The 18,533-nt window shown below is 37.7% G+C and overlaps 2 protein-coding genes across 3 annotated transcripts; one reads left to right on the forward strand and one right to left on the reverse strand.

The window, feature by feature from the left end:
- The first annotated feature begins 9 nt into the window (after positions 1 to 9).
- LOC119746073 (LARGE xylosyl- and glucuronyltransferase 2-A-like) lies at positions 10 to 12,851 on the forward strand. 2 transcript variants are annotated; one of them, XR_005273690.1, is made up of 17 exons: positions 10 to 204; positions 3,934 to 4,162; positions 4,487 to 4,543; positions 4,706 to 4,786; positions 4,884 to 4,951; positions 5,208 to 5,259; positions 5,666 to 5,771; positions 5,904 to 6,028; positions 6,306 to 6,466; positions 6,886 to 6,961; positions 7,304 to 7,350; positions 7,923 to 8,088; positions 8,360 to 8,441; positions 8,736 to 8,853; positions 9,232 to 9,321; positions 9,973 to 10,993; positions 11,058 to 12,851. XR_005273690.1 is itself a non-coding variant. In XM_038222860.1 (16 exons), exons 1-16 carry the CDS (start codon positions 26 to 28, stop codon positions 10,154 to 10,156), a joined length of 1,821 nt encoding a protein of 606 aa, XP_038078788.1. In that variant the 5' UTR covers positions 10 to 25; the 3' UTR covers positions 10,157 to 12,430. The 2 variants fall into 2 exon arrangements, 1 of the variants encoding a protein (XP_038078788.1); XM_038222860.1 differs by having other exon boundaries at positions 9,973 to 12,430.
- Positions 11,524 to 18,520, reverse strand: LOC119746079 (charged multivesicular body protein 5-like). Its single transcript, XM_038222868.1, has 7 exons — positions 18,452 to 18,520; positions 16,640 to 16,744; positions 16,197 to 16,243; positions 15,377 to 15,542; positions 14,869 to 14,977; positions 14,345 to 14,457; positions 11,524 to 13,847 (listed from the first exon to the last, which is right to left on the reverse strand). Exons 1-7 carry the CDS (start codon positions 18,518 to 18,520, stop codon positions 13,797 to 13,799), a joined length of 660 nt encoding a protein of 219 aa, XP_038078796.1. The 3' UTR covers positions 11,524 to 13,796.
- Positions 18,521 to 18,533: the final 13 nt, after the last annotated feature.

The raw sequence follows: 18,533 nt of genomic DNA on the forward strand, positions 1-18,533 counted from the left end.
ATTCTGAACCAAAACAATTTTCAAGATGGCTGCGTGCATGCAGATGAAAAGAAAAATATATCGTTGCATCCATCGGTTGTGTCTTTTTAATATTGCTTTCTTCGTTTGGATTTTTTTCATGATATCTCTATTCTCGCTTATGGTGACATATATCAGCTTTGTGTTTTATCTGGATGATGACGAAAGAACCAGAGATAAAAATCTGTACGTATATAGCCGGGCATACATACACAGTATTATTATTTAAACTGAGTTGAGAGTCCAAAATTTTCGGACTAGGCCTGGCCAGTGCAGTACCATCCATGGCCATGAATCATGATGTCCCTGGCACTGACCTAGACAGCTAGACCCGTTAAGGTATCGTGACTTGTATAATTGTACAGCCACGTTCACGGGTCTAGCCTAGCTGGAGTTACCCAGCCCTGAGTTTTATCATTGGGTCGTCTATTAGGGCTGGAGCGCATTTTTCTCAAAACTTGTAGTATTTGCAAAAAAAATTTGGAAAATGTTCAATTTTTTCCCTGTTACACACTAATTGCAACTGCAACTCACCCCAAACTTGCCTGGAATAACCATTACACAGGTCCTTGAAGTAAAAAACGATCCACGATGAAGATTCAGCCTACAATTGCAGTGAAAACAGGAGGAATAACCGCTAACTTGACAACCTTGCTGGGTTGGCCAGGACCGCAATTGGTTTGTGCACAAAAAAAATTGTGTACAATGAATGGCGGTCGATTAACAGGCACAGAGAGCGATCGCTGTCAACTACTCGTTTTGCCGGCTGCGCTGGCTGTTGGCGCATGACGTCACGCGGAAGCGTAACACCCGATGACTGTTTCATGCACTATTGGTTGCGGTTCCAGTACCAAAGCTGTGATGCGAGTGGTAAACCTTATACTAGTGCATGAAACAGTCATCGGGTGTTACGCTTCCGCGTGACGTCATGCGCCAACAGCCAGCGCAGCCGGCAAAACCGTGTAGTTGACAGCGATCGCTCTCTGTGCCTGTTAATCGACCGCCATTCATTGTACACAATTTTTTGTGTGCACAAACCAATAGCGGTCCTGGCCAATCCAGCAAGGTTGTCAAGTTAGCGGTTATTCCTCCTGTTTTCACTGCAATTGTAGGCTGAATCTTCATCGTGGATCGTTTTTTACTTCAAGGACCTGTGTAGGGTCATTCCATGCCAACTCAACAAATGTTGCACACCATCACCTCTTGGATTTTTTTCTTTTTTGGTGTACTGAAAGATACTTAGGAGAAATGCAAATTCTGAAAATTTGGGGTCTCTACGACTTTTCGTTCTTGCGCAACAGCATTTTGAAATTTGAGGTGGGCGGGGCCAAAAGTGCGTCGCGTCACGAAATTCAATGTTTAAAGGGCCATATATTTAAAACTATACACCCCAGACATTTCAAACTTGGTAATCTGGGCTATTTTTTGCTGTAGATTTCAAATATTTTAACAGAAAGAAAGTAGCTTGTTTCATTTTTAAGTTAAAGGGGCCCCAAAATGGCCCAAAACTCATCTGGACCAATGTTCGGGGGGGTGTAAGTCAAAAATTGAAAATATTTTTTTCACCAATTTTTTTGCCTGTAATAGCCCCCAAGTGAAACTACTTTCATGTAAAATCTTACACTTATATTAACTTCATTGAATGAGATATAGCCCTTGCAAAAAGCAAATTTCTTATTTTTACGATAACTTGACCCCCCCAAAAACCAACGTCAGACATTCCGCCCCAAATTTTGCTTCACATATGTTTGAGGTTGGTCCTTAGTGAAGTCCTCTGAAAAGTTTCATGTTGGTGTCTAAATGTCTTCAGTGGATAGCTGGGCTTTATAAAGAGTCTATATCTTACGATGCTGCAGGTTCCGTAACATACAAGTACATGTACTTGTATTTTACGGAACCAGCACAACAAAATCCCTGTTGATAGACTGTTGATAGACTTGGGTCAAGACTACCCATTTCCTGCTCAATAAACAGTTGCTTGTAGACCTATGTGTGCATTATATGCAAATTAGGTTAAATGACTTGAGAGTCTTATTCTTTCCATGTGCTCATCACACAGCATGCATGTCATGTATACATTTAATATAACCAGTTCTCACTTGCACAGCATAGTATAGCACTAACCTGAACCAAAGAGAAGTGATTCAGTTTGAGTAAAGGGTCTATGGTTTTAACCTGATGATCTTAGTTTTCATTATGGATAAGGGGATTCTAGTTCATGCAGGAAACTCATCATGCACCAATTGTAGCAGCTGACCTCAACCCAGGAAAATATGTTTGTGTGGTCTATGATGATGTTTGGTACATTGCTATTGTAGAAGATGTATCACAACTTCATGAGGATGTGTATGTCCGCTTCATGTACAGGACGGAATCAACAAATACTCTCTATTGGCCACAAAGAGAAGATAAATGTAACATTCCATTTGTTGATGTGTTGTGTTGCGTACCAACACCAGAACTTCTACATAGTGGTGGAAGGCAATACAAACATAGTGAGCCAACCATCATGCAACTCATTCAACTTCATCAAAACTACATCACAAGGAATGCATAATTTCACCTGTGAAACTGTAAACAATTATATCAACTGATCAAAAGTCTACATGTACAAATGTAAGCTAAGTTTCATACCCAACTTATTCTTTATGTACCGACTGCTGTTATTCTTGGTACAATGTACATGTACTTGTATGTTACGGAACCTGCAGCATCGTAAGATATAGACTCATTATAAAGCCCAGCTATCCACTGAAGACATTTAGACACCAACATGAAACTTTTCAGAGGACTTCACTAAGGACCAACCTCAAACATATGTGAAGCAAAATTTGGGGCGGAATGTCTGACGTTGGTTTTTGGGGGGGTCAAGTTATCGTAAAAATAAGAAATTTGCTTTTTGCAAGGGCTATATCTCATTCAATGAAGTTAATATAAGTGTAAGATTTTACATGAAAGTAGTTTCACTTGGGGGCTATTACAGGCAAAAAAATTGGTGAAAAAAATATTTTCAATTTTTGACTTACACCCCCCCCGAACATTGGTCCAGATGAGTTTTGGGCCATTTTGGGGCCCCTTTAACTTAAAAATGAAACAAGCTACTTTCTTTCTGTTAAAATATTTGAAATCTACAGCAAAAAATAGCCCAGATTACCAAGTTTGAAATGTCTGGGGTGTATAGTTTTAAATATATGGCCCTTTAAACATTGAATTTCGTGACGCGACGCACTTTTGGCCCCGCCCACCTCAAATTTCAAAATGCTGTTGCGCAAGAACGAAAAGTCGTAGAGACCCCAAATTTTCAGAATTTGCATTTCTCCTAAGTATCTTTCAGTACACCAAAAAAGAAAAAAATCCAAGAGGTGATGGTGTGCAACATTTGTTGAGTTGGCATGGAATGACCCTGTAATGGTTATTCCAGGCAAGTTTGGGGTGAGTTGCAGTTGCAATTAGTGTGTAAAGGGGACAAAATTGAACATTTTCCAAATTTTTTTTGCAAATACTACAAGTTTTGAGAAAAATGCGCTCCAGCCCTAATAGACAACCCAATGATAGAACTCAGGGCTGGGTAACTCCAGCTAGGTCTAGCCCTGGTCTGGTCCGAGTAACTTGGACCCAACTTGTCGCCTTTTAACAGTGTTTAACATTCGGACATACATAACATGGCAATACAAAAGTAATGTAATACTACCCCACTTCTAGTACTACTAGTAGTACTATAGCTAGCACTGAGCATGTTAGGCTACCATTAATAATTGACAGTTTATATATCTTTACAAAACAATTTTTTTGTAAATAAAGGAGGCAGGAGGAAAAAAACGAAGCATTGGGTCAGGAACATGTTTGTGCGTGCATTAAGAAGTAGGCTACATGTACATTGTACAAATTATATTATTCCAACTTTCTTTTGTGTAGGGAAAATGACATGGACTTCCCGGTTGCTGATGGAGTTGATGAAGTCTTGCTCCTTCAGGAAGGCATCGTGCCTGGGGAGGATGCTCAGACCTTTGCCTCTGGTAATCTGATCTCATCCCACATCATTGACTCCTCAGCAGTGGAGATTGCTGGTTGGTGGATGCCTCAGGTCCGATGGAATCCAGAGATTGACTGTAGTCTGCCCGACCAGCCAGGTACCTGTGGTAAGGTGGGTAACCGACCATGATGGAGGGAACGTTTCCCTAAACTCAGTCTTACATGCAGAACACACACCTTCAGATCCCACAAATCTATGTGATCACATCTCCTCTGCAAGGAATTGGAAGAAATTGGAAATGATTTGCATGAAGTTTTCCAACTCTTTGATCTGGCTGTCTCTTGAAATGTGATAGGTGGAGTGAAAGAGTTAATTGGAAAGCAACTTGATTCAAATCTAAGTGTTTCAAGGAACATTTGGAAATGGACTTTTGGACCATGTTTCTGAGAAACTGGTTTCTTTCAGTGACATTTATTATTTCTTTCTCCTCAATAGGTCCTGAGTGTGAAATGCAAGCCAGACAGTGTTAGAGCAATATATCAGTTTTTACCTGTAAGTAAATGGTAAAGATTCCTTTATATAAAAGACAGTAGGATAGACATACATGTACATGTATACGGCAAATATATAAAAAAGTTGTCTACCACATGTACAATGGTATAGGCTATTTCAGGCAGATGTATTCATCATGCTCAATGTTCTTTTCTCCCCCAGATTAATCAAGATAAACCCATTGATGGTATTTATTTTCACGCAAAAAGCGCAGCATCAAAGCTGACAAAAGACAAACAAGTGGTAAGTACGTGTAAGCAAACCTTTTCCACATTTTTGTGTCTGAGCTAACCATTCAAATTGTGTTCATTCCTGTTTTTGATTTGATCTTTCACTTTAGGCAAGTGATGCCACATACAGTGCAATAGCTTTATTGAGATACAAAGATGGTGCATCAGACAGAATAAGGTAAGGGGTGAAGTATCCCATTATTGGTTGTCTTTTGGTTGTTGTTGTTGATTATTTTTAATGAGCCATCCTTTGTATGTTCTGGACTTTCAAACTAAAGGAGGGCCAGGGACCGGTTTAGTGTTGCAGTCAAGTTCTCCAGTCTCAAGTAATATGGCAAGATATATTAAGTAAACTGTAACAAAGATATTCCTTTGTCATTGTTCATCCTCTGTTACATCGGATAATTCTCTTTTACTCTGTGATTCTTCAACAGACTCGATTTTCCAGCAGGAACACACCCCTATTTATCAGCTGAAGTGGACAAGGCAAGCAATATTTAGGAAATACACAAATGATCCTGTTTATCACTCCACTGTAAATATTCATTGAAACCCAACTAAACCCCTGAAATTCCCACATATGTTTTGTTGCGGTATATTTGTGAGTTGTGACTGTACAGCTCAGCCACTGTTAACATTTGGTTTTAATGTCCTAGTTTTATTATTTTTTTATAACATAAAAAAGCCTTCCATCAGGTTTCTGCACAGTGTTGGATTTTGGCATATTTAAAAAGTTTCCTTGCAAAAATGTCTTGGTATAGAGAGTGAAAGGCATTGTGTCGGAAACAAAATTGCAATTAATAACTAATGTTTGTTACATTCAATCAGTGTTTGGAATATGCAGTGGAGATCAAGCATCATATGTTTATCATGAAATTTGATTTGTTGATAGATTTTTCCAGTAGACAAAGTGCTCCAGAGTGTCACTGTCATGCTGTGTTGCCATGGTTACCAGGGTTCCATCAAATTCATGGATGTCATAGTACGCCCAATTTTAGGTAAGAAATTTAATAAAAACATTCTGTCTTATTCTTGTCAACGTATTTTACTGTTCGTGACATCAATATGGTGTAAAGAAAGCTGTAAGTTTATCAATTGTAAAGAAAAGTGTTTGTTTACTTAAATCTCAGAGGACCATTCACAAGTCATGGTCACCAAAAACTACATCCAGAAATGTCCTGAATATTGCAGGTCATCAAAGACCAGCTCCAGGTTTGATTTTGACGTGGAGCAGTTCCTAACAGATGGGACGCAGGTAGGCTATTTTGAATATTCATGAGGAGCTACTTTGTCTTATTTCTTAATTGTGTGCTATATTTGGCAAGAAACTCTTTGGCTTTTTTCATGAAGTGGGCACTGTTATATTAATCTGATTGTGCACCAGGGTGTTTGAACACATATGGCAATAGTGGTGTTCAAGGTTTTATCAATCATATTTCACTCGTCTCTGTTTAAGGGGTAGCTGTGCACAGAGTCCATAGTATTTGTAATCAAATTTAATGTTTGGTCTACCTGCTTTCTCCCAACCCTAGTTAACTGAGGGGTCACAACCTTTGACCTTAGTAACCCAGGTGTCACTGGACAGGATTGACCTGCTGGAATCCGCCCTTGAGCATTGGCAGGGCCCAATATCGGTGGCGCTCTTCATTCCGACAAAATCTTCCAAAACCGACAACGACCACGGATGGAAAAGGTGAATTGTCCACTTTTATTTCAGTCCCGAAAAAGGGTGACACGGGGTCATCTCAATTTAAAATTGTCCATGGGTGAATGTTTGGCACTGTGCTTTTATGTTCATATACTTCAAAGATTGGCCAGACTGCAGAGCGGGGATGTAGACGAGTCCATCACAAGTCCTCCAGTCCCAACTCAACTCAGAAGCTATTGAGTTATGACAAAGGCATTCCTTTGTCTTGGGAATGGACTCGTGAATGACTTGGGACTGGACTTGTGATGGACTCTACTACATCCCTGCTGCAGGGAATGGAAGAATCCGTTGGTTGAAGCACCATTGACTGCACACATACAACCTGCAGCTGAGCATGATACCACATCAGTAATGGCTTCATATTGTAATCACATGGTGAACCTAAGTATTTCTGTACTCTTTAGGTTGTATATCAAGAAGAAGCTTCGTAACAGTCATTTACAGGGTAGATGCAATATGGTGGTTGTCTTCGCTAAAACGGTGAGCAACAACTCTCGAGTTATAACAACAAAAAGGAAGGTATTTCAAGTTCACATACATTGTACATTTCGGGACAATTCAGAAGAAATTGCGGGTGGGTATCTATACAACAAACATGATGATGATCTACTCCTTACATGTATGCACCAGCCGGGATATGTTTAATCATACAGATCATGAGAGAGCAGAATTGCTTAGCAATGTCATTAAAACATTGCAAGGAAAAGAACATCAAGCTATACTGTATGTTATATATATATGGATTTGTTTTTGTTTTTTCAAAATGACAAATTTCAAGCCTCCGGTAATGACTAATTTGCGTTTTTGTTATCGCCATTTTAGTCAGAGGATGAGTATCCAGTCAACTACTTGAGGAATTTGGCCATCAGGTAGATGCATTTTCGTTATCTTTTATTTGATCTGTAACATCTTTCTGACTTGCAGATGTACTCCCCTTTATTAAAGTATTATTTTCCTAGCAAGATTAAAAGTTATTCACTTTTGAATGAGATACTAAACAAAAATATCCACCAATGTTCAGTTACTAATTTATTTCTTCACAAAATTGGAATTATTGGCTGCCAGACGATAACTCAGCTTGCACAGGGCCGATTATTTATGCACAAAATGAAAGCCTTTTGTTTTCAGAGGAATAAAGTAGTTTTGCTTTAAAACAAAATAAAACATACAAATTGAAAATTGGTTTATTAGGAGGACAAAAAGAAATTGAAGAGCATGCAGTATGCATCTTTAGTAAGTTTCGTACTTGTTACATAAAGTTGAAAATAGGGCAATTTTTCATGTATGTAAGTTTGATTAAGTCAATTATTGCTTTGAGGTTCAAAAGTGAGAATCTGAAAAGTGTCTTAGCATTTACAAAGGTTTAAAATCACTACCTGTGAACACGAAATCAAAACTGTAATTGGCCTCACTTTTGTATCTGTTTTACTTCATTTCCCAGACAAGCCAAGACCAAGTACATTTTTCTCCTGGATGCAGATTTTGTCCCTGCTCCAGATTTCCAATCAAGCTTCCAGACCTCCCTGGCTATGATCGAGAGAACCCCGCAGTTTAACAAAACTGCCTTTGTGGTGCCTGTCTTTGAGTATGCGCAGGAATTCATTAAGGTAGGATGGGAACCATACTTTGCATAAAAACACACAGAAAGCATGAGCCTGATCCTTCAGCAGAAAGCATAGTCTTGATTTAAGCGGACTTAAATAATCTGAGTGGGTCTGTCATTAAAATGTACATTATTATCAGAGATCACACATCTCAAATGCTTCTTGAAGTTTTGTTTTTCTTTTTAGTCCAAAATTAGCTGAGCCTGTCTCTTATCCTTAACAGTATCTAATTAACTATTTTTTAATGTTTTGGGTTGATTTTGTTTGCCTCCAGGATTTTCCAGTCGACCAGCCCAAGAATAAGCAGGACCTGAAGGACAAGCTGTTTAGTGATGGGGCTATCATCTCTCCCTTCAATATCCTTGACCAAAATTATACCATGATATAGACTGCATCCCAATCTCTTGTCTGGCACTAGTCTCTGACAATTACAACTACATGGGAACAAGTTACAGTTGACTTAGCCGTAGCTCTGGAGGCTCACTTCGGATGGGATCTCAGCTATTGTCACAGTTAATGCTGTCTTCAATTGTAAGACAGTAAAGTAAGAGTAAAGTTAAAAGTCAAATAAACATTGATGACTGCTATGACACTCTTGTGACTCTCAGTTTTGAACCTTTCTGTTTGAGAAGACCTTAACTTCACTGTAATGATTTCAACGGCTCCCGAGGCTCACAGGCCCACAGACTACAGGAGTTGGTACTCTGCAACTCGGCCTTACAAAGTGTCTACCTATCAGGACAAATATGAACCCTACCTCATTCTGAGGTAAGGCAGGGCTACAGTACAATTCAAAACAACACTGAGGTTTCTACAATAACAATTATACCAGGCTGCCCCTCACACATTTTACAGTTGTGAAGGGCGACATTAAACTGACCTCCAACCGTGAGTGAGTTTAGCAGGTACATGTAATTCTAGAACATTTTCATTTTTGAACAGGCAAGGTCAGTTTGCTCATCTGAAGACCAAAGATTCTTCTTTAAGTTGTTGCACACTTTATACCTCTTGATACCATTGAACAATTTGGGACAAGTTTTTTGCAGTGATGTGTGTGCACAAGCACTGTAGTGTGTGTTTTTTTTTTTCTTGGGCAATATGGACAGCCTCAATGTTAATTTGATTATTGACAAATTTCTCTTTCAGAAACACTGAGAATCTACCGCTGTTTGATGAACGCTTCACAGGTTATGGGATGAATAAAGTAACGTACGCAATGGAGCTTCATGCCAGTGGGTAAGACTGCTGTTAAACTCATTTTAATGTTTACAGTCTTTAACGATATGTGCCTCTAAAAAGTTGGCATTTGAAAAAAAGTTTTATTAAAGTTTGGAATCATATGTTTTGGTAGATTCAATAATGCATCCTATCATCCTAAAATCTTCAACCGTTTTTGTTCTCTTAAGCAACCTACATATTTAGAAATTTGGATGGAAATTTTAGCAGATATCAACGCTATAATGTTAAAATGCAAAAGGTGTAGTGTGTGTGTGTATTTGTGTTCACAAGTTGTTCAGGAACGAACTGATCGCTCCAAAAACAGAGAATGAGCCACCTCCCTGGCAAAGTGGACAAGGCAAGGCCTTGTAAATTATAATATTTGGTTTTGCAATTCAACAACAAAATAAATATTTTTAATAACAAGAAACTGTTTCAATTTTTTGGTTCCTAGTGATGATTCGTAACATTGAAGAACATTCTTGCACGTTATTTGCCTGAAATCTTTTTAATAAAATAACTGACCCCTTTTTCAATTCAAACTGAAGAAAAATATGTTATTTTTGCTGTACTGGTTGTGCCGTACCGTAAAATACTCTTGTAAATTTTTAAACTACATGCACCAATTGACTACTTTTAAAATAGAAATCTTCCTATATTATCTTACAGATATGAATACATGGTGCTACCCAATGTGTGGGCCGTCCATGTCCCCCATCGTGAGAGCTCGGCTAAGATCCGTTTCTTGTTGGATCCTCTGTATCGGTTGAACAACCGGGCCGACCGATTCGAATTTGTATCTGACCTGATGAGAAGGCATAACTTGGGTGGCTGCAAGGCAGACCAACACTGATATAGTAATGTTAGAAATCTGTGGATCTTATTGCAAGACTTTGTATTTATTTCCTTGCCTGCAACAAGCCAGTTTATTGGCTTGGACTGATGCCCACTGGAGATAACAAAAATATATACTGGCTCAGTTTGTTCCTCATTGTTCTAATAAATGCAACAAAGAGTTTAGTTTATACCAGGCTGATGCTTAGCGCAGCCTTTCATAGCCAACTTGTCATCTAGTCTGAAATAATAGTCTTGACTAATTTGAAGGCCAGTTCATACGTCATGTTAATATGAACAAGTGTTACACAAACTTGACCTCTTTGAACATTCATGGCAAAAATTAGCCAGAGTTAAAATGTGTTAAACTTGTCAGAATTCACACAGCAACTGCTTTCTGGTTTGCATTTGCAATTCACATTAAAAGACAATTACATAGCTTTTGTACATTTCTGGTTTTTAGCCATATACATATAATTATTAATGGGTATGTGCCCATTCTCAAGGAAGGTAATCCAGTATTTCTGGAATATCCCGAGAAAAAACTTTGTGGTGCTTCATTGTTATTTCCAAGTTCCAGAATTTGTATGTGGTGTTTGGTAACCTCAGAACTTTCCAGAAAGCTCAGCCAAATTTATATAGACATAAGTCTGAGCAAGACAGCAGACCTTAGTCAATCATATCAGTAGCTTCCTCTTTGGTGCTCTAGTCTTGAATCAAGACTACCAAAATCATATAAGCTTTATAAGAAGGTAGGGCTGTATGCAAATGAAATGGCTATGGCTAGCAGTTACACACGTGTCTATGGGAAGTGCTTTAACTGCTCTCATAGGCCAATCTGTTATTGTAAGCCGGTGTCTATGGGAAGTGCTTTAACTGCTCTCATAGGCCAATCTGTTATTGTAAGCCGTAAGCCGTAGGCAAGAAATTGGAATGCAGGCGAATTAACACAATTCATTGGTCAGTTACGTAAATTTGGTTTTGTTGGTCTACAGTTGAGAAGAAATACGTAGGTCCATCTTTTGTCACATTATTTTTTATATTGCATGTCATTCTCAATGCATTCATGTGACTTTATTCAGGACAATTTGGTGTTTTAGTGATATGGTTTAATTATTATTCTTTGGAATTGTGTAAATAGTCGAAAACCTTGCCCGAGATGTTATTTATTCATTTACGGAAACCCTGAATACATTTACTATTGTTCCTTAGCATACTTTTTTTTGGTATTTGTTGCGACTTGCCATTTACAAAGAAATGAATACTGGTGATGAACGTTAGGACTTTCTAAACTATACCTCACAAATTGGTATAAAATGGTTTTGGATGAGGCCACTGTTTAAATTTAGCAAAGCATTTCTGTAAAGAAAGAGTTATACACATAGCTGGAGTACAACTGTTTGTGAATATTTTAATTATTTCAATGTGATTATCTTAGATTTTTATAAGATGAACAAATACTGTGATTGTATTTTTCTAGAGTCATAAATTAATTAGAAATAAGGGAAGTCACATAAAGGCTCTACAAATGATGAATTAATTGTTGTAAGTCAATCATGAGATTTCCCGAAACCTCATCTTTTGCACTTCCAAACAACAACTCAATTTGTATACATTCTGTCTTGGGATGGCGAAAGAAAACTCCAGAGATTACATGTCTATTGGATCAGCCTGTGAATTTAACACAAATTATAATTTCCATATTGATATCACTTGAAAAGTGTTGTTTTGGCTTTTTTTGTAATTACCAAGAAATTTAATAATTGTTGGACTTCCATCCTCTAAATGTGAACCCAATTCCTACTAAGGTATGAAGTTATTTGTGACCTTTATCTTTTCTCATTTTCAAACCAGCTCCTATATTTAGAACTGATCATGGTATGAGGTGCCTATTTATGAAACGAGTATAAAAAGTCTGGGTTTAATTTAAGAGTTTCTTTTCAGGTACATATCTAACTAATTCATGTTTTATAATTCAATATTTATTTAAAACAACTCAAGTTAGATATTATAATTGCTTTGAAAATGGAAACGTCAACCATCCAAAAACCTGAAATAAAAAGAAAAACAAGCATGACAACTGAAAAATGACTCCATGATGTCATGCAGCATCATTCATGGTCATCTGTATTACCTCAATGAATAACACAGAATCTATGGAACAATTTGTGATATAAGTATCTGTTGATACAAACATTTCTTCTTAAAGGTGGCACAGATAAACATGTAGCTACTCCACCACCAAATGTTAAATAATAAACAGAAATCTACCTTGATGCAATTGGCATTTTAATTTTGCTTTCTTTCCCTCGATTCTATTTACATATTTCTATCTTAGTAATTATCTATAAACACATTGCATACAACAGTGCAATATTTCTTGACAAACAGCACATGTACAGTACGTTTTTGTAACTGCAAGAGTTTCATGTGTCGGTAGTGTATTTTGTTACAAGTATCTGTGGTACTGGATGTAGCAATATGAACCATGCCCAAGTACATGTAGTATCATGTTAGCAATATTAAGCAAAAGCATACTTCACAGAAAATAAGCCACCCATCCTTGTTTCATACACTTAACCTAGTAATGTCAATATTTTCCATCACTAATTGATTGAGTGGTTTACATGTCTTTTTGGGGTCACATCACTAAGTTTGTATACAAATATGAAAACATCTACAGCGTCGGGTTCAAACAAACAAACAACCCAACACCCCCAACAACCCAACAAACAAACATGAACTGACTCAATTTTCATAAAGTACACTAAGTAGCAAGTGTGATTTCATACAACAAAGCAATGTGAAACGTTTGACTTGCTACACATGATTATATTATGCCATGGAAAGGCTACAGCTTTTATACAATGTGGACATTTTTACAAATGTAGCTACATGTATTAACTAACTATTGGCTTGTTTACTAAGAAAAACACACCAAGAACTGGTCTTTTTCAACCCGGTAGCAACATTAAGTTTCAACTTGCTACAAATACGCATCCTGTGCTGTCAGCAATTTCTTGGACAGGATACCTTTACAAGATGGAGGATAACATGGCTGAAATGTCCTTACAAACGTATGTTCAATGGAATAGAAGATCTCCCTGGAAACATTACACAGTATTAACAAATCCACAATGCAACCTGGGTCTGCAGTATGAGCTATTTGGCATCAACCACTAAGATACCATGTCCTTATATTACCCAGCATCTCCTGATTTCACTCCAGACTCAGCGATCACTGTTGCCATTTCCACAGATCACAAACGCATGTAGTACAAGTTAATTATCATGTGTTTATCTCAAAGGCATAAGATTATCTCGTCATCTGGGTTTCAATCAAGAATTGTCATACTTCTGATAATATTGCAACTGCTGAGATGGTGAGATGTAACAAGCTAATGCAAGCCATTACAAACCAAGTGACTGCTAAACAACTTCCACAATTTGCAAAAATCTGCAAAAAAAATCAAACTATATTGACAATTGGCTGTCCGCATTTCAAAACAATATACTACAAGTATAACTGACTTTTCTTTTATAATAAAAATATTAGTTTGCTTTATGTACATTATTGATAGACCAAATCAATCATACGTTTGAAGCTGACAGTAGAATGGCGATATTATAGATATTGGTAATAATCAATAAGTGACCTTTCATGTTGATGAGAGTTGAGGCAATCCAAACTCATCCACTGGGACTCCATCCTGCAAAATAAGAGTTCAAACAGATTGTCAATTTGTTCAGGAAGAAGAAACCCCTAGTTCACTTTCATGAAACTGTTCACATTTGCACAGCAGAAAATTAAACAGGAAACCAGTTCCAAGCAATGAACAAATCCTCAACTTCATAACTTCATTGGCATGTAACGTGTTTTAACTAAGCAATTGGAACTGACCAATCCCTTGTGCTTAGCAACTAATTGAGCCCCAGGAGTTTTCAAAATCAGTGACAATTACAACAATACTTCTTCACTAAAAAAAGAACCAGTGTGCAGCTACTTTCTTGAGTCCCTTTGAAGCATGCTTGATGGTCAAGTGATAAGATGTCTTTGCCAGTAAGTACATGTAGATGGTTTTGGGTTCAAGTCACAACCAAGTTAGCTTTTCTCACAAAGCTCTATGAGCGCACTCAGTAAGCAACACTTAAGAACTGGCATCAGTGAAAGGTAAAGTACAATTTGAAATTTGATCCTCCCACAAACCTGTACTGACTCCGCCCCTGGGTTGGTTTCTGGAGCCGCTGGGGCACTGATGGCCTCATCTAAGTAAGATGTGTCCTCATCCATTAAGAAATCATCCCCAAGTGCATCCAGTTCTGTGCAGGAGACATTGCAAAGTGGGTTAGTGGATATATTAACAAGAAATGTTTGAGGAAAGGCACTAATTTTTTTTATTCTCTTGATAACTTCAAAGTTAAAAACAATGTCAAAGTTTTGAATTTGACACTTTATTATACACGTAAAAAACTTAAGTACATGTATTGCTTCATTCTGAATCTTAACCTTTTCCTTGAAGCCTTTTTCTAAGAAGTTTAATTAAGAGTATTAAAAAAAGACTTTCTTAAATCAAAGATGAAACAGTGTGCCAAAAGAATACAAACAAGATGATGCATCCTTGTTAAACATGTTACCTCACAAATCTGAATGTGGGAAATCAATTTAACCAAACGCTCATTTAAGACTAACAAGAATCAGCAGGTTATTTGAGAGTTACCCATCTATCGTACCTGCTTCAAGGTCGGCCTCATCTAGTTCTGGCATTCCATAACTCCTACCCATGATCTCTTGAACCTCATCTGCTTGCTCCAACATGTCTGACATATCATCTTGCAGATCCTATCCGTTGACAACAAAAACAATGAAAGCAACAGATTGATGACCAAATTGTCAGGTGTACACAACACGTGTATGTCACTTTAGCCTGGCTATAGCTTGTATATACACTGTAGTTTATACCATTGACAACACCAAACACTTACTTTCCCTATTTCACACACAACCTTTCCAGCACAAGTCTTAAAGAATAAAGACAAGAAGTGTAATGTGTTTATTCTGAAGAAGAAAGGACGGTGACTTTCTCAAATGTATCATTTGCTGTCCTATTATGGCAAGGGTTACCAAACTAAAATATTCCCTTCATATGGAAGACAGGAAGACAAGTCTCCAGACTGGGATGGGCAGAGGGGGATGGGAGGATGGGGGACGGGGAGATGTGGGTGTTAACACCAGGCTCACCTCAATTTGGTTGAGATTGACTTTCTTGTACTCTTTCTTCATCTCCTTGATGCCCACTTTCATTGCATCCACCGTAGTCTTAGTGTCTTTCAGGGTCTGAGTGGCAAAGTTGGCCTGCTCCATATTGAAGGATTGTTGCCTCAGGTTGTCACACTGGTTCTCGTACCTGAACAAATGGGGAGGTTGCAGGAATGCAATGTCAGGATCTTGCAATAAACCTTATGAGCAGCAAACACCTTAGATGTTTGCAAAAATTTGCTAGGATTGGTATAATAAGAACTTTCGTGCTTACATTGTACATGTCAGAACAAAAAACACCTTGAACGTCTCTTATGTGGCGCTATACCAATGTTTGTGAGTATTATTATTAATGGCAGAGAGCAGATACTAACAAGTAGGTGATTGAGAGTAGTTCTGGTAAACCATGAAATTTGTGCTTTATTGAAGTGAGGTATATTATGCATCGAGAGATTTGAACAGATTCATGAGTAGCCATTTATCATGTGGTAACCAGGTAGAGGAGGAGGACTGCAGGGGGTGGGGGGTCAAAGAGGCCAACACATCATATATCTAAGCATGATAAGTTCTGTAAAACTGCATGCCATGTCTGTATTACAAAATCTCAGAGGCTCTGAGGCCAATGTCTGCCCTTATTCAATATGAATATGGTTAGTCTTTGGTCTACACATAACCAATCCAGTATACTTTCTAGATCTGGGACCCCAAAGCCCCACGGTCTGAATCTGTAAGATGTGAGTGAACAAGATAAATCATTATCAAAAAGCACAGCACTACAGGCTATCGCATTTGGGTGACTCACATTTTCTTCTGCTTCAGAATCCTCATGGCCTTTTGCTTCACCATATTCTAAAACAGGGTCAAAGCATAGGAATGTTTAGCTAACTAAGTACAGTTGGCTACCAGATACATTTCACAAGAAGTACGCTATGGCCAGACAAACAGACAAAACACACACTGGCAAGCCTGGTGAACATTGTAAAAAATGACTTGTGTGCTAGAATAATACTAGAAATGTTTAGTTAGTGTTCGGGATATCACCGAAGTCATGATGTCAGTGTGTATTGAACGTCTGTCAACAAAACCGACAAAGCTCCCTTGACTCCACCTTTGAACTTGCTGTTGGTTAAGTGGGCAAAAAAAACCCCCAAAACAAGACAAACTGACTGCTCATTCTTTTAAGATTTATGGTTTTCATTTAATAGCCAGTAATACCCCAAGTTGCTATTAAATGATGAATCTTACCTTGGCAGGGCCATCTCGCATCTTCTTCATCTGATCTTTGTATTTTTTTAGCTCAATGTCCAACTTTGAGATCTTTTTCTCCACGGATTCTGACCGACTGTCAACCTTTTGTAAAAACAAGGAAAGAAACAGATCATAATTTACTTACAATCATATACATGTAAATGATGTGTACTGATTTGAGGTAATATGGCCAATCTTAAGCATGTTACATTTGTAATTCTAGCCTTTAGGCCTCAAATCTCAAGCACTTTCATTTGTAAATTATGCTAGACTTTTGTTCTTATTAATTTATTTGTCAATGTCTCCTACCATATTTTGGACAAGTCCCATGTACTCAAAGTCAGAACTTACCACAAAAGCACAAATCCTACACTAGGCCTTCTCAACTTCTCATCACAGTCCTCATACAAAAACATCATCTATCATCATCTATTGTACTCTTAATATTTTTATTGCATTTTAATTGTAGTTTTGTGTGAGCTGGGATCCATGGGAGATCAATGAGTTTTTTCTCACTGAATGGATTACCCAGGATAAATAAGAAATAAATAAATAGATAAATAAATACTGATCTAGGCTGGTAGTGGTACGTGGTGATTGTATAGTTACATGTGTACAGTTTCTTCTTTTGTTTTAGTCCTCAGAGTCAGAGTGTTTTTATCATTCCACAATCATGTAAATGACGTCTGTCTGTCTCTTTATTGTGATTATTTAACACATTTTTAATATGATACCGTGCGAATCAATGCAGTTTGTTACGTTCATTGTGGATTACCTTTATTTTTGTATTGCGTTGTAATTGTATTTTCATTGTTGTTTTTTTAACCGCAAAATTTATCTCGAAACTCCAATTCCAAACAAAACATTTATTGTAAACATCGCTAACAAATACATTTGACATGATATAGAATGACCATGATGACTAGTCGGGTGAGCATGGCTGGGCCGAGCCGTTGTGGAAAAAACATTCTAAAAACTTTAAGGCAGTGTATATTTTACCGGAGACGGCAAACCTTTAGTAAACGTTAGTTTGCCGGATATTTACTGAACATGCGCAGTTACTGGTTTTTTGTACTTAAACATTTTCCGGTGACAAACTTTAGTCTGGCTCCATGCCAAAATTATCGTTGTAACCTCGTATTCACAAGATGGGAATCAGACCATTTTATAATTTCGGACTTTATTTCCCTTTTAAAAAAAATCCTCCAGAGCCACAAATCTGAAAAAGAAAATGTAATACTCTGCAAAAAAATGTTTGAGACATGTTAAAATAATAAAAGAAGAATATTCTTATTTATTTGGGGATGAGAAAAAAAAACTTTAAAATGTGCTGCGGTCAGAATCGAACCCGAGTCATCCCGCTTTCTAGAGCTTTTGCTTAACCACTACACCAAACGTGCTACACAACTTTTGGTGGGAATTTAATACATCTTATAATTCAGCCCTATCTTAAAGAGTACAGCGCCCTCTGTTGATATGGATTGCCGCCGGCAAACCTTTAGTAAACGTTAGTTTGCCGTCATTACCTCCGGCAAAATATCCATTATCAAACTTTAAAGTGGATGTTTCGTTCTCTTTTGCATAGGAACAGGCATGACAGGCAACAGGGCCCGTATCATAACTACATTTTTGATACAGGCTATCTAGTGATACCCAATGATACTAGGCGCATTATTTTCACCTGTTTATTGTCTTACCTCTGTCCAAATTGATTAAGTAGAAATAAATATGAATATGAATAGCCAAGTTATTATGGCATGAACATGATATTTTACTAGGCCTGGCTTTAGCAAGAATAATGGCACTCACATTTTCAATGCAGTTCTGAAGATTTGGTGGTGGTGCTTTGGGTTTACTCGATCCAAATAACCGGTTCATTGTTGCAAAATTA

This window comes from Patiria miniata, unplaced genomic scaffold (genome assembly GCF_015706575.1).
Source record: "Patiria miniata isolate m_02_andy unplaced genomic scaffold, ASM1570657v1 HiC_scaffold_7, whole genome shotgun sequence".
Lineage (NCBI taxonomy): Eukaryota > Metazoa > Echinodermata > Asteroidea > Valvatida > Asterinidae > Patiria > Patiria miniata.

What these genes read in the sequence shown, in the direction of transcription:
- LOC119746079 (XM_038222868.1), bottom strand. Translation starts at nt 18,520, where the DNA reads ATGAACCGGTTATTTGGATCGAGTAAACCCAAAGCACCACCACCAAAT. An exon ending in TTCAGAACTGCATTGAAAAT is followed by an intron (nt 16,745 to 18,451) that starts GTGAGTGCCATT and finishes TTTTTACAAAAG; the next exon opens with GTTGACAGTCGGTCAGAATC. An exon ending in TGCGAGATGGCCCTGCCAAG is followed by an intron (nt 16,244 to 16,639) that starts GTAAGATTCATC and finishes ACCCTGTTTTAG; the next exon opens with AATATGGTGAAGCAAAAGGC.
- LOC119746073 (XM_038222860.1), top strand. Translation starts at nt 26, where the DNA reads ATGGCTGCGTGCATGCAGATGAAAAGAAAAATATATCGTTGCATCCAT. An exon ending in TGACAAAAGACAAACAAGTG is followed by an intron (nt 4,787 to 4,883) that starts GTAAGTACGTGT and finishes CTTTCACTTTAG; the next exon opens with GCAAGTGATGCCACATACAG. An exon ending in GGCTATCATCTCTCCCTTCA is followed by an intron (nt 8,442 to 8,735) that starts ATATCCTTGACC and finishes ACTTCACTGTAA; the next exon opens with TGATTTCAACGGCTCCCGAG.